Here is a 15211-nt window from a genome sequence, read left to right as displayed (position 1 = left end):
TTTGGGGGACGCCGGGATATATGTGAACGATATTGTTAAAATAGCCGCTCATTGCCTTTCAAATCATGCTTTTGCAGATGATTGCATTTTGTTTTATGTAATTGCTTGTCGTGAAGACGAGGTCTTACACAATTCTAACCTTAATAATAATCGTGATTGGCGTAATCTGTGGGACATAAAACAAAGCTGTAGAAACTGTGTGTACGAAATTAGCTGATAAAAAGGAAAGTCTATGGTACCGTTACACTCTTCCATCATTCTTGTATCAGTCGAGGTGCCCGGCGAACAAAAGCCGTTTATTGTTGGACGTACATGCCTTTATAGCCGAAGGGGGTGTGGCCCACAAGGCGCGTATCTTAAACCAGAGAAGTATGACGAACGGTCGCGCCAGGCATGGCACGTGCGTCATTCCTGATACAAGTGATACAGAGTGGGCTCGGCAGCACGCCAGCGATGGCCCGTGCTAACGTTCTACGCTTCTTGGTGCAGTTCCTCGGACTCTCGAGCTCGCAGCTGCTGGAGTGTTCGAGCCCCCGGGTCCCGTACCTAGCATCCGTCGTCAACTCCAGTCCAGACGCAACACTCCTGCTTTCCGGACTTCACACGGTTGAGCCTTTCTCGGCTACGAATGGCCAGCCCATCGACAACGCATCCCGGTCCGCGCAATTTCTACACGGCCACGGACCATATCTTCAAGCATCATGGCTTTCCCTGAGCCGCCTGAACGCCGGAACCGCCCCTGTACATCCTGCGCATGCGTGGACTTGTGCTAAAAAGGCAGCTCGGAGCGGCGTGCCCTTCAGTGGGCTCGGCAGCACGCCAGCGATGGCCCGTGCTAACGTTCTACGCTTCTTGGTGCAGGTAATGAAACCTTATTGCCTTTACGCTAAGCCAAGTAGCTACCGTGCACTCTTGGTGCTGCCGAGCCCACGGCGTTTCCGGTCCATCATGTATGACTGTGCGCATATGTTGTTAAAACTTCTTATGGTAGCTGGTGATATCGAATCTAACCCCGGCCCTAACAAAGAGATTCTTGATGCTTTGAAGGAAATTCAAACTGGGCAGACAGCAATGCTAGCGCAGCTAAAGTCGATTGAAATGAAACTAGTTGATCATGATAAAACGTTTTGCGAGATTTTGCGACTAGATAAAATTGAGACAGCATGTGTTGGTATTGATGACATGCAGACTGAATTGAAAGAACTGCATGGAATCAGCACTGAGAACACGGCGCTGATAAATGCTCTGTCTGCCCGGGTAAATGATGCAGAAAATCGGTCCAGACGAAACAACATTGTTTTCTACAGCCTTGAAGATAAAGATAAAGAAACATGGTCAGATTCTGAAAATATCATAATTGCACACATTAATCAGTATTTAGACATCCAGTTAGAGCCACACGACATTGAGCGTGCACATCGCCTTGGGACTTCCCAAACTGGCAGGTGCAGACCTATAATTGTGAGATTTGGTCACTTTAAAGACAAAGAGCAAGTCCTGTCTTCCGCTCGGAAATTCAAAGGCACAGTATATGCGGTTGCTCAAGATCTTTCTCCCAACACGCGCCTTGCCCAGAAACACCTCATCGAATTTGGAAAGACTCGAAAACTGAAATACAAGTTGCGAAATGAAAAGCTTGTCACAAGTGAAAAAACGTACCATTTCGACCATGTTTCTAACCATGTCGTTGAGGACAGCTTGTAGCCACCATTAAAACCAAATTGTGAACCCCGTTCGCCGAATCGTCACCCTTTATCATTTCTGCTTGCTAACATTCGAAGTGTTGTTCCCAAGCGCGATTCATTGTGCAGTTTAATAGGTTCATCTTCATGCGATATCTTACTACTAACTGAAACATGGCTTAACGCATCAGCTCACGATTCTGAGATTCTTCCATTTCTACCAGATTTTGAGATATTCCGGAAGGATAGACCCGATAATTCGCGCGGTGGGGGTGTATTGCTCGCCACTAAACGGCATCTGCATTGTTCATTTGTTAACCTCCCTTCACAACTGGAAATGATTTGGCTTCGATGCACTACTACACATCCGCCCATCCTCATTGGTATTTGTTACCGCCCTCCTAATGCTGACAGTTCTTTCACCCCCTTATTTCATGATGCCTTAAATGTGTTAACTAAAACATATCCACTTAGCCCTATCCTTCTCTTCGGTGATTTTAATTTTCCCACAATAGATTGGTCTAATCCCGCCGCTACATTATCGAAAAGCAGCCCGGCTAGCGATTTCTTAAACACGTGTATGACTTTTGGCTTAACTCAACTCGTCACTGATCCCACACGCTTTACTGACCCCTCGTCCAACGTTCTAGATCTCGTATTAACAACGCATCCTGATAATTTTACTCCTATCACCTTGTTGCGCGGTCTCAGCGATCATTTGACGATACATACTTCTTTTTATTGCAACGTACTAAAGAAACAAAAAAATAAAAAAAACACTTACGCTTTATGATAAAGGAGACTATGCCAGCATGAACCGTGAATTATCAGATTATTTCGACACCTTCGCTGCTAACTTTCCACTACATTCTCTCGAGTCAAACTGGTTACTTTTCAAAACAGAGATGCATCGGCTTATAAGTCTTTACATTCCAACCATTACTATATCAGAAAGAATAACATCACCATGGTTTAGTGTATCACTCAAACGACTCAATAATAAGAAAAAACGCCTGTTCCGGTCGGCCAAGCTGTCTAACTCTTCTTCCACATGGCAGAAGTATCATGCTGTCGCAAAAGAATACGACAAGTTAACCGCTCAGACTAAACGGAAGTTTTTTTCTACTACTTTACCATCTATGCTGCAGACTAACCCAAAACGATTTTGGAAAACCATTAGCCCTAATCAATGTAATGAGATTTCACTTAACAGTAGCTCTGGATCTCCTATTCCCGACACTGAGGTTGCAGATGTTCTTAACACAGTATTCAGTTCGGTCTTTACTAATGAACCCCTTGACAATCTTCCAGATCCACCATATTTTACGCACCCGCTCATGCAAAATATCACATTTCATCCCGTCGGCATAGTCAAGGTAATTGAGTCACTGAAGAACTCGTCATCTACTGGAGTGGACGGTGTCAACGCCAAAGTGCTAAAAAATACTAAACACACGTGTAGCCTGTTCTTATCGCTCATATTCCAGGAATCCCTGAACACCGGTTCGATTCCACGTGACTGGCAGGTGGGCAAGGTCATCCCAGTCTTCAAGAAAGGAAGCCGATCATCGCCGAGTAACTACCACCCGATTTCCATAACAAGCGTTTCTTGTAAAATAATGGAGCATGTTTTATACCCGCATATTGCCACCTTCCTATCGTCCGTTCATTTTTTTCACTCAAGCCAGCATGGTTTTCGCAAGAATCATTCCTGTGACACCCAACTGGCACTCTTCCTGCACGACATACATTTAAACCTTGATCGTAATATCCCGACTGATGCAGTGTTTTTAGACTTCGAAATAGCGTTCGATAAGGTTCCCCATGGTCGCCTCTTACTAAAGTTATCGCGCCTTAATATTCATCCATGTGTTCTGAACTGGATTCGAGGGTTTTTATCTAACCGTCAGCAGTTCGTATATGCCAACTCACACTCTTCATCCTTAACACCTGTGCTCTCAGGGGTACCTCAAGGAACGGTACTCGGGCCCCTCCTTTTCTTGATATATATTAATGACCTACCGTGTAACATTTCTTCTCATATCCGACTCTTTGCTGATGACTGTGTCGTTTACCGAAGCATTACTAACTCCACCGCCCATCTCGCATTACAAACTGACCTTATTCGCATACAGGACTGGTGTAAAACATGGCTCATGTCATTAAATATTTCTAAAACCGTGTTAATGTCCATTCACCGTCGTCGTAATTACGTAGCGCCTAATTATAATATTAATAACCTGCAGATTGGAACATCCGAATCATTCAAATATCTTGGTGTGCATATCTCGCGTGACCTAACTTGGACCTGTCATATTAATCACATAATAAATTCTGCTAATTGTGCTCTAGGTTATTTACGCCGTAACCTTTCACTCGCTCCTCCCCCTATTAAACAGCTTGCTTTTCAAACCTTTGTGCGCCCCAAGCTTGAGTATGCTAACGCTATTTTTGATCCGCACCACGTTAATCTTACTAACGCCCTCGAATTGGTTCAGAACCGCGCAACACGATTCATTCTATCAAATTATTCCTACCACTCAAGCATCTCAGCACTAAAAGCTCGAATCAACTTGCCCCCCCTAGCCTCGCGCCGTAAGATAGCACGTCTTAACCTTTTTCATAAATTTTTCCATTCTTTGCCTCTTGATAACCCCTACATAAAAAGAGCCCACCGCATCGCCCGGTTCAGCCACCGTAACGCAGTGTATCCCCTACAAGCCCATACTGTGACATTTCAGCAGTCATTTTTTCAGCGTACTGCACGAGACTGGAATGACCTGCCCACCGAAGTTGCCATTATCATCAACCCACTAGAATTCAAGCGGAGCGTCGCCAACCTTTCATCTTAACATTTTTTACCATTGTTTGCCAGATACCGTCCACTCCCTCATGTAATGTCTCAACCGAGACCTTTGAGGAAATAAATAAATAAAAAATAAATAAATTCTGAGGTAACTGGATAATATACCTTTGTGTGACGAGAACTAACAAATCGAAGCTGGAAAAAGTATGTAACATGGGCGCAGCCGGTTTCCGTAAGCTTTGTGTCCTCAAGCCCAAACTGAAGAAATCTCCTGTACACTTGAAACGTTTAGCCTCTTCATCGTTAATCAGGCCCAAGTTAGGATACGCATGCGCTGTTTGGGACCCGTTTACTAAAACTACCATTCAAGTGCTTGAGATGACTCAGCACGAGGCCATACGATTCATCTTTTCAAAATAGCGTTCAATAGGCCCGCCAATTGCCATAATGCGGGAACAGAGGACTCAAACAATATAAGTAAAAAAAATCTGAATATAACATGTTGTCAATATGTCCTGACCAAGATGTTAAGCCAGTTTCCTCGACGCTGTCAACAACGCCTCGCCACTCTGATTCGCTAACCACATTCACCGCCAGAACTAACATATTCAAATAGTCCTTCTTCCCTGGCACTGTAACTGACTGAAACGCTTTACCATTGGCAGCATTAAGTGATTTAGACTCCACAAAAAAAAACAAAAAAACTTCAGACGCAATGTACGTGTTTTGACTCGGTTCCAACACTCTCCCGTTCAGCGATTCTTTCATACTTGACGCACTTAACAGCATCCCACGTGCGGCATATACGAAACGAGAGTTTCCTGCTCTGATACACGTCGCGCATCTGGGCGCTATGCGGTCATTTGATTGTTCACCACAGCAATGCCCGTAGTGCTGCTGAGGCAGGCCATCTGACTGCCCACGGGCTGCGCTGTGGTTGACGCTTGATTTAATCAATGCGCATCGGTCTAAGAAACTTGTGGACAAGCTTTTGTCCACGAGCTTCTCAGTTTTTGAGGTCGACCGGAGATATGAAATGCGCATGAGCTGCCCGTCGGTAACTTCGACGAAAAACGTAGTTCTGTTTCTTTCTGGAGAAATTTTGGCAACATTCCGACGGTGTTGATGTTATTTTATGTGTGTACATTTCTTGCTTGGCAGAAGCCGCCGTTCAGCGTTTATCCTGCCAAATAACTTCAGGCGTCAAAAGGGAGCTCGCTGGACTCCTGGCGTCGCCACAGGAAAGTACAGTATAAAAAATTTGCAGGTGATACATATCCAAAAATAACAGCGCGAAAAACGGGGACGAAGGGCGGAAAACCACAGGACAAGCGCTGCCCAGCTATTGGAGGTGATCACTTCAGGATTCGCCTCCTCGAATTAAACTGCTTAAGATGGCTTACATGAGCTTAGCTGGCGAAGAATTCCTCTGTCCTGGACCGTCATATCTGCTGTGGACTAAGTGACCGTCACCAGAGGAAATGCTAATTTATTGCTTCTTTTTTCAGCTGGAACGAACGAGACAACGTTGAAATGGCTCCCCACGACTGTATATGCCTCTCCTAAAGTACGTAACTTCAAAGTCAAAAAGCAGCAAACCGCAAAAATATGCGAAACCTATTTAATAAGTCCACCAAAACTGGTTTCTTGGGCCTGTCGCTCTGCAGCGAAATTTCACTTTGCACAAGGCGTTGAATGTAAATGCTAAACCCATCACATTGTTAAACTACCCTCATTCCGCGCATGTAATATCTCTGAAGTCAAACTGAACTAATTAGTTGCATCGGTCTTCTTCTCTAGAAGCCGACCGGTCCATATGTGAACTCTGATACGGGTATTACGGTACGTTTCCACTATGCTAAAGCTTTTCAGCAGCTTGTCTGACATGCAATGCCCGGCATGCAGCGAAGTGGCGAGGGGCGAGCATGGCAGCACCGGCGGGGCTGAGGCTGTCGCGTGCTACGTGCGTCATGGAGTGTCGCGATTTCAATGGCGCCGCTCTGGGTCCTCCCAAAACCGCGCGGTTTTCGAATGGCGCGAGGAATGGCCCAAATTAGATGAGCCAGAGCTGCGAGGGTAATCGCATTTCCGAAATTTGAAAAACTGTAACGGCTATTGCTAAAGGCCGGCTACAAATTTTCAATTGCAATCAGGTACCTATCAATAATAGTTAAAAAGGTAACTATCAGCATTTAGTTAATCACTTTACTAGCTAACGTGTCTCGAAGGTCACGGGTTTGAATCCCATCGGCGGCATGTGGTTATTTTCTCTTCTGCTTTCTAATCTATTATCCTTAAAAAATATTTGCCCTATTAAGGCCCCCTTGATGAACACCACAAATTATAAAAAAATACATCCTTATGCTCCTTGGTCTTGGTGACTGTTCGCTTCCGTCGTGTATGTCATAACAAGCTCCTCTTTTCATTTTTTTTCTCTGCTTAGTAGCCAATGAGGGTCACGATTCTGGCGCTCTTGATGCCATAGGTAACATGAGAGGGTTGTCGCACATCTTCCCCCCACACCGTTCAACCACTTTCCTACGTGGAACTCGCGGTAATACATGACGCACTGTGCGCGCCGCCATCGGCGAGGGTGGCGCTAGTGTACACTCTCACCGTTAGGTTACGCTACACATAAATGCCCTCGAAATGAGAACATTGGGCAGCCGTCGCCGTAGCTCAGTTGGTAGAGCACCAAACGCGAAACTCGGAGGTCGTGGGTTTCGATCCCACCGGTGGCATCTGGTTGTGTTGTCTGCTGCTTTCTGATCAATTATCTTTAAAAAAACATTTACCCTCTTAAGCTCCCATTGATGACCACCCCAAACTTAAACATCCCCTATGTTCCGCGGCTTCGGGTGCTGTTGGCTTCCGTCATGTAAGTCATAACGAGGCCCTTTTTTGCTATATATATATATATATATATATATATATATATATATATATATATATATATATATATATATATATATATATATATATTAAAAGATTTAGAAATATTTGCGCGCACGATGAGACTACGCGAGTTTTTTCATGGACGGCCGGCGTCTACTCATATGCCATCACATCGTCAATGGACCCCACCCTGTCAACGGGACAAATATCATGATCTATACATGTCCGCTGTGGAACAGGATGTTCTAAAAATGTATGAAAAGCCTTCTTCTTTCAGGCATAACTTGTCCATAGATGAAACGAAAGCAATTGAGTCACTGCAGAATCGCCTTGAAATAGTTATCAAGCCCGCAGACAAAGGTGGCGCAGTGGTAGTCATGGACAAGACCAAATATATTGCTGAGGCAGAAAGACAGCTTAAGGACACCACGTTTTATAAACGATTTGACGCTGACCCTACGGACAAATTTAAGGAAATAATAATAGATAGTATGGGACAGCTTGCAAACGATGGAAAACTTTTTGAAAAAGCAAAACAATCACTAGTACCTATGAGCGCGATTGCAGGCAGATTTTATCTTTTACCTAAAATACATAAACCTGACAATCCCGGCCGTCCCATAGTCGCAGGCATTGGAACGGTCACTGAGCCCTTGTCCCGCTAGGTTGACAGTTTAGTCAACATTATCCCACCCACATTTCCATCTTAGCTGAAAGACACCAACCATTTTTAACAGATATTATTGATTACCTTGATGTCCCTCATTGATCGCTACTTGTGACCGTGGATGTAGCTTCTCTTTATACTGACATTGCACATGAAGAGGGTATTCGCGCGATACTCCACGCGTACGATGATATAAGTTTCCACACGTTGGTCGATGCATCCACTCTGGAGATCCTATTGAGGCTAATTCTCCAAGTAAATAATTTTGAATTCAATGGTGATCATTTTGTACAAGTGAGCGGTAACTCAATGGGGACAAATATAGGCCCGAATTATGCAAATATTGTTATGGAATTACTTGAGGGCAAATTCCTTGGCAGTTGTAGCTTCATACCGTTTTATTTCCAGCGCTACATAGATGATACTTTTATCATCTGGCAGCACGGCGAATCACAACTTCGATCTTTCATAGAAGCATTTATTACCGTCCACCCTTTAATTTCTTTTACGGAGTCACACTCGATGTCAACCACTAATTTTTTGGACTTAACAGTATCTTTGTATTGCACCAAACTCACTACTAAGCTTTATAGGAAACCGACCGATAGGCATCAATACCTGCACTTCCAAAGTAGCCATGCGAGGCATTGTAGGACTAGTATACCATATAGCCAAGCAGTTCGCTTTAAAAAGATTTCCTCATGAGAATCCGACTCTGCTGACAACTGTGGGAAACTGCGAAATGCTCTTACAAGACAAAGATACCCACCGCAAATCATTGACGACGCAATAAAACGCGCAGATGCAATGGACCGCAGGGAAATCCGTCGTTCAGATAAACACGCGGAACGACCATCAGACCCCAGTTTAGTGCTCACCAATTGTGCATCAATGCCCAATGTTAACGGCATCCTCAGGAAACATCACAATATTCTTATGCAGAGCAGCCGCCTGACACGCATCTTTCCACAGCCACCCCGCGTAGCATACCGTAGGTCACGGAACCTGTGCGACATGCTAACTTCGTCAAAAGCAACTAACCCGTCTCCAACAGGCTGCCGCCCTTGCAAAAAAACGCGTTTTAAGGTACGCACTCACATGATCACTACCACATTGGCAAGATGTACTGCGTCAGATTTTACTGTAAAATAAAAGGGAGTTTCACTTGCGACAGCAGCAATGTTATATATCTGCTCGAATGCGGTGTGTGTAAGCTGCAGTACATCGGACAGACTGAACTACCCTTCAGGTTGCGATTCAATAACCACCGATCGCATGCCAATACCCTTCCTAATCTCCCGCTCTCAACACATGTTGCGACTGCCGGCCATTCATTTGATAATATTACAACCACAATACTTGAATCTGGCTTCAAATCTCACCATGACAGAGATGTTCGAGAATCTTTCCTAATTTTCGAATTCAGAGCACTTCCGTCTGGTTTGAACGAAAACCCTGGCAAAATATCCTTCCTCTCAAAGTAGCGAGTAATGCAACACGTGCTGATGATAGCCTTTCGTTGTACCTGATTTTCTTTGCTATGCATGCAGTACTGTTTAGCATGTTTTTACAAGTTTGTCTTACTCCTTTGCTCTTTTTTTTCTCGAATGTGCAGTACTAGAGCCCAACACGTGTCAATTAGTAGAATACATATGTATTGTATCATCTATGCCTCGTGTACTCTTTTATGTTTAATCTTATTGTCTATCAGATGACAAAGTGACACTACATGTGTTTCTGTGCCATGCCTTTAACGCCGCAATGCGTGTTCTTTATTAATGCTTTCTGCATGCCCCAGCTTAAATTTTGTATGCTATTTTTACTTGCGAGGAGCACGTGCCTACTCCGAAAGCCTGCAAGCCTCGTCTCTGTGCGTCACTTACGACGTCATGCGCATTTTATTACACTGTCATCAGATATTAGTGGCTGGTCGCATGTCGTTTCGTAGAACAGGTATTTAAAGAGCAAGCACAGAGGCTTCGTGCATTACCTGACGAAGGCCGGGCGCCGGCCGAAACGTCGTAAGTAAATCTTTGCTTCCGTTCGTGTGCCCATATATACACACACACACACACACACACACACACACACACACACATATATATATATATATATATATATATATATATATATATATATATATATATATATATATATATATATATATATATATATATATATATATATATATATATATATATATATATATAACGTAGGTTGCGTTGGCTCCGCAGGATAAAGATTTAAGAGAAGTGGGAACTTCTACAAAGACACATTTATTTATCAACGTTTCGACCGCGGAGCGGTCTTCTTCAGGACTATATATAAGTATATATACATATACTTATGAAGGGAGCCAATAGTCACTGAAACGAAGGTGCATAGGGGAACGTTATTTTTTTTTAATGTGTTGTGCTTATCAGTGGGATAATATTACTTCGATTAATAGATCGCTTAAAGAAAATTACTTATAAAGCAGCAGAAAAACTACCATGCCGCCGGTGGGATTCGAGCCCACGACCTCCGAATATCACGTCCGGTGCTCTTACCAACTGAGCTACGGCGACGGCTGTCTAATCTGCTGCTCTCGTGGGTATTTATGTTTATTTGGTGTACGCGAACCTTGAGAGTGTTCACCAGCGCCACCCTCGACCATAGCGGCGGACGTAGCACGTCCTGTAATACCGCGAGCGTGACGTGGAACGTCATCTAACGGCGAGGGCGGAAACTGTGCGAGAGCCCTCTTAAGCAACCTGTGTCATCAAGACTGCCAGAGCCGAGACCCTCGATATATATATATATATATATATATATATATATATATATATATATATATATATATATATATATATATATATATATATATATATATATATATATATATATATATATATATATATATATGCATATGCGCGGTGGCTGACAATGAAGAGGTCCCATCTGGATATTGTATTTCCCTACCGTCATACATGTTCTGCGCACTCTCCACTTTTTTCTTACGGGATTCCGGGTCCTAGTCCCCTTCTTCTTATACATACTCAATTCTTTATTTTTCCTTGTATAATTTTTTTATTTCTATCTACTTATTTTTGTACTCTTCAATTCACTTCGTTCGCCTTAAAACCCCCTCCAGGGGATATATACATAAGGGGTGGGCTAATATATTGGCCAACAAGTACAAGTCATTGGCTTGAAATGTAAGTGCTTACAGCGTCTCAAAATACAGACGGGTGCGTGACGGCAGCGATACAATGGGGAGGGCATTCCAGTCCACAACATTTCGAAGAAAAAAGGAGCCTGAAAAATTTGCAGTACGGGACGCAAACAGATGGGCAGTGCGGTGAGATATGCGACTCTCCATACCCGCATATCTCACCGCACTGCCCATTCGCCCTCTATATCCTTGCTCACTATATACTGCCCTCTATGTCCATTTCTCGCTGACCACTTCTTTAACCAACTTCTATAAAAGGGTAAATATCAGCGAAGACAAATCACTCTTGAAAATGGCCAGTCCTCTGATCAAAACCGTAGAGTCAAAAGCGTTTTCATTAACGAAGCGCACACTTCAGTACATATACGGGTGTCCCAGCTAACTTTAGCCAGGGTTTAAAAATATGTAGACGACACAACCAGATGCAATTGTATGGAGCAAGTCAGACTATTTTTGTATTCTGCTTAGTTGCATAAGTAGTCGACAGTAATTCACCAACTTCGCAAGCAATGATGATAGACGAAAAATTCCAACGAGTAGGTTCTAGAACGGTCCGTGAAACGTCCGACTGCATAATTTATAACTTTCCATGTATTATCTATCAGCTTTTTTCGCTCACTGCAGACGCCCGCGAATACAAAAAGAAAACCTCGTGACATGCCAGCTTGCGCGCCGCGATTTCAGTGCTCTTAAACGTTCCGCGTAGGAACGACCAGATGATTTATCCCCGTATGCTTCCCTCGCGGCAATTGGCGGCGGTTCATGATAGCGACAAGCCGACGCAGCCCTTATCGTTTGCGCTGACGTAAATGGAACAGCCAGCGCCTGCCTCACAGCCCTGTCACCGGTTCAGCGGCAGCACACCCGGCCAAATAATCTGTTTATTCCTACGCGGAACGTTTGAGAGCACTGTAATCGCGCCGCGCCAGGGGGCATGTCACGTGTTTTTTGTTTTTGTATTTCGCGGACCTCTGCAGTGAGCGAAAAAAAGCTAATACGTAATAGATGAAAAGTTAGAAACTGTTCAGTCGGACGTATTGGGGCGTTCTACAACTTTCTCATTGAAATTTTCGTCTATCTTCATTGCTTTCAAAGTTGGTTAATTAATATCGACTATTTATGCAATTAAGCACCACACATAAATCGTGTGACGTGCTCGATACAATAGCCAGCAACATGCATTTGGTTCCGTCGTCTTAGAGTGCCGCGGCATATTTTGAAACTCTGGCTGACATCAGCTGGGACACTCTGTACACACACACACACACACACACACACACACACACACACACACACACACACACACACACACACACACACACACACACACACACACACACACGCACGCACGCACACAGACACACACACACACCTCACAGGCCTGAGACAGACAACCAAACGCACAGCGGCTAAATGCGGGGAATGCCCACTGTAAGTGCTGACTTGCTAAAAAACAGCGTGAAGGATAGGCGACAGCCCGTATTCTGGAGCTATTCAGCCGTGATGCAAAGCATGCAGTACCCCGGAGAGCGCTGCCTGAACTGTAGCAGCCACAGCGTGCTCTCGTCCTGCAGACCTGTCTCGCTCGTGACCCGGGATCTGCCCTCTGCGCTCGCTTCCCTCTTATAAATTTCACCCTCGTGGCTCCCCTACACCCCCCTCCCGTGAAATATCGTTAGGTGGTCTAAATTATTTCGGAGCCTTTTATTACGGCGCCCTTCCTCACTTCCATTTTGCATGAACTCCCTGCTTCCTCTCTTTCCTCAAGGTGCACACCCACCGAAAATTGAGACAGTTATGCGCTTTCGCTTTCCTCGAACAAAGTAACATTTAGAACAAGGCTGCAGCTTAATATTGACGTCAGTCAGTGCAGGATTGGCCTTATCAACGTGAGCCATGTGAAAAGGCAGGCCCTATCCACTGACTCCGCAGCGCCTCGGCCGGAACTAAGAATTCGTATATGCACTACCAAAGGCTTACGCAGATGGATGCAAAGGAAAAATCTGAATTTCAACTGCCCGCTAGGCTACTGTTATTTTTTATGCATTCGCTACTATAAATCATCGGCGGAAAACTGTAATCTCATGCGGGTTGCAGTGGCATGCTCAGAGTGATTTATACTACTCCGGAACCAGTGCAATGGGTAAAGCTTTTCTCTTCTAATTCTTGACGTATTCGCGCTATGAGCGATCTGCTGCAGTGCAGCACGGACCACTTGCCGAGTTTGTTTTGCAGAGCGGTGAAACAGCGCGACGCACGAAGAAGAGAAAAGGAGCAACACGGTGCGTCCTTTCTTCTCTCCTTTGTCCGTTGCGTTTTTTCAGCACCATGGTGCAGGTGATTATATAGCCGGATTTCACCCAGAGATCTCGACTAACGTTATGCTTGTCTATACTAAAATATCGCGCGTTGTGTGTCAGCCTAAAATTTGAGGGAGAGGAAGAAGAAAGTACTTTACGCTGCTACGCTACCGCCGTCATGGCCTGTGAAATGCAGTGTCATAACAGCAAGGACCCTCTGGCCAGCACGTGGCTAGAGCTGTCGGCGGATTAAGAGGTGCGCCGACGTCCCTTCTAGGCTGCCTGGAAGCCCGCCGCCTGGTGAACGCACCCTCTCCTCGAGCTGCCGCCGGGTGGCGCGGAGCGGTGAGCCGTCTTCTTGCACTTCCATCTCGATCTCGTTCAGCTGGCTCGTCAGCTTCTCGATCTCCCTGCGCGTGTCAACGAGGCGCACTCGTCAACGGCGACGTATATAGTGGTGGCTTTGCGTATAAAAAAAATCAAATCAAGAAGGAAGGACAAAGATATGAACCGGCTTGAGCATCTGATCTGAAGCCGACGCTAATAAAGGGGACAGGGTAGAAGGTAAAAAAGATCGCTGCGGCGGCAAGACACGACAGGCGAAATACACTAATGCATTTACAGACGCCACGGTCACACACATGTTCCTGCGAAATGAAGTGATAAAGTGCTCGGCCGCCCACATGTGTCCTTTCACTGTTCCGTACTGCATGCGAGTGGTCACTGCGCGACTGAAACAGACGCTTGGGTGACTGGTAATCAACTGAGTAGAAAAAGAGCGAATTGAGACTGGCACAAAAGGAAGTTCTTGTGTTTATTCATTCGTCCTAGTCTCATTTCGCGCTGTTTCTACGCACTGTACACTGTGCTTACACACACATCATGCACAGACCTCCACGCACTTGTCTAGAGCGCTCTAACGGCAAGCTCTGCTGTACATTTATGGCATTCGTGGCTGCCTTCCTGGCTCGGTATAGTTTTTTTAGGCGTGGGAAGAAAACTATAATCCACGCGAACCTGCATGCTTGGCAAGGCGTTGTGCCAAACCTTATGACACTCGCAAGTAACGCCAGCGTGCTCCGTAGTGCGCAGTTCGTGCCCTCCAGAGAAGTGTGCTGAGGTCTGTACTCAAGTCAGGCGCGTGTCACCACCTGTCACACTGCGTCACGCGCTCAGCTCACTCTTCACTAGGAGCCCTGAAGGGGAGTCCATGGACAGCACATGCGGCGTGTCCTTCCACTGGGCGCGTTCTGTTAGAGAGATCATCAGACGGGACTGCCAGGGAAGAATACGCCGCATGAACGCGTGTGCTGCCTGTGTAGCCGCATGTCGATCACCACTTAAGTGGGATCGACCTAACAGTTCATATCCAGTTGAATCTCTGTGAGAGACCCATCGCGGCGAGCAGCTGTTATATACTGTGCTTTTAGTAGGGATTAAATCTCCGTGCCTCGGGTGCCTCGAAACATTAAACTGCATACTACCGGTAAGGAAGGCAGAATATTTGTGGACAAAATAACAATTCGAGTGCGACGTCCCCGCTCCTTTTATTATTAATATTCTTTCCTCAGGTATGACGTTTAAAGAACAAGGCTAGACAATATTTGAACAGCGCAATAAAGCAGCGGGACACAACGAAGAATAGAC

The 15211-nt window shown here is 45.1% G+C and overlaps 2 protein-coding genes and 1 non-coding gene across 4 annotated transcripts in view; 1 reads left to right on the top strand and 2 right to left on the bottom strand.

Annotated features, from left to right (window-relative positions):
* Positions 1–15211, top strand: part of LOC144104506 (angio-associated migratory cell protein) — a 528250-nt gene that overhangs the window by 202797 nt on the left and 310242 nt on the right. The gene's annotated exons all lie outside the window — the stretch shown is intronic.
* LOC144105199 (uncharacterized) overlaps positions 1–15211 on the bottom strand; it is a 234322-nt gene that overhangs the window by 77239 nt on the left and 141872 nt on the right. The window contains exon 12 of the mRNA XM_077638345.1: positions 13875–13974. Coding sequence (XP_077494471.1) covers positions 13875–13974 — 100 coding nt within the window. The remainder of the gene's footprint in view (positions 1–13874; positions 13975–15211) is intronic.
* TRNAS-UGA (transfer RNA serine (anticodon UGA)) lies at positions 10544–10617 on the bottom strand. Its single transcript has one exon. It is a non-coding gene; the product is annotated as a tRNA-Ser (tRNA).

This window comes from Amblyomma americanum, chromosome 9 (assembly GCF_052857255.1).
Source record: "Amblyomma americanum isolate KBUSLIRL-KWMA chromosome 9, ASM5285725v1, whole genome shotgun sequence".
Classification (NCBI taxonomy): domain Eukaryota; kingdom Metazoa; phylum Arthropoda; class Arachnida; order Ixodida; family Ixodidae; genus Amblyomma; species Amblyomma americanum.
This window is presented reverse-complemented; position numbering and strand designations above follow the sequence as displayed.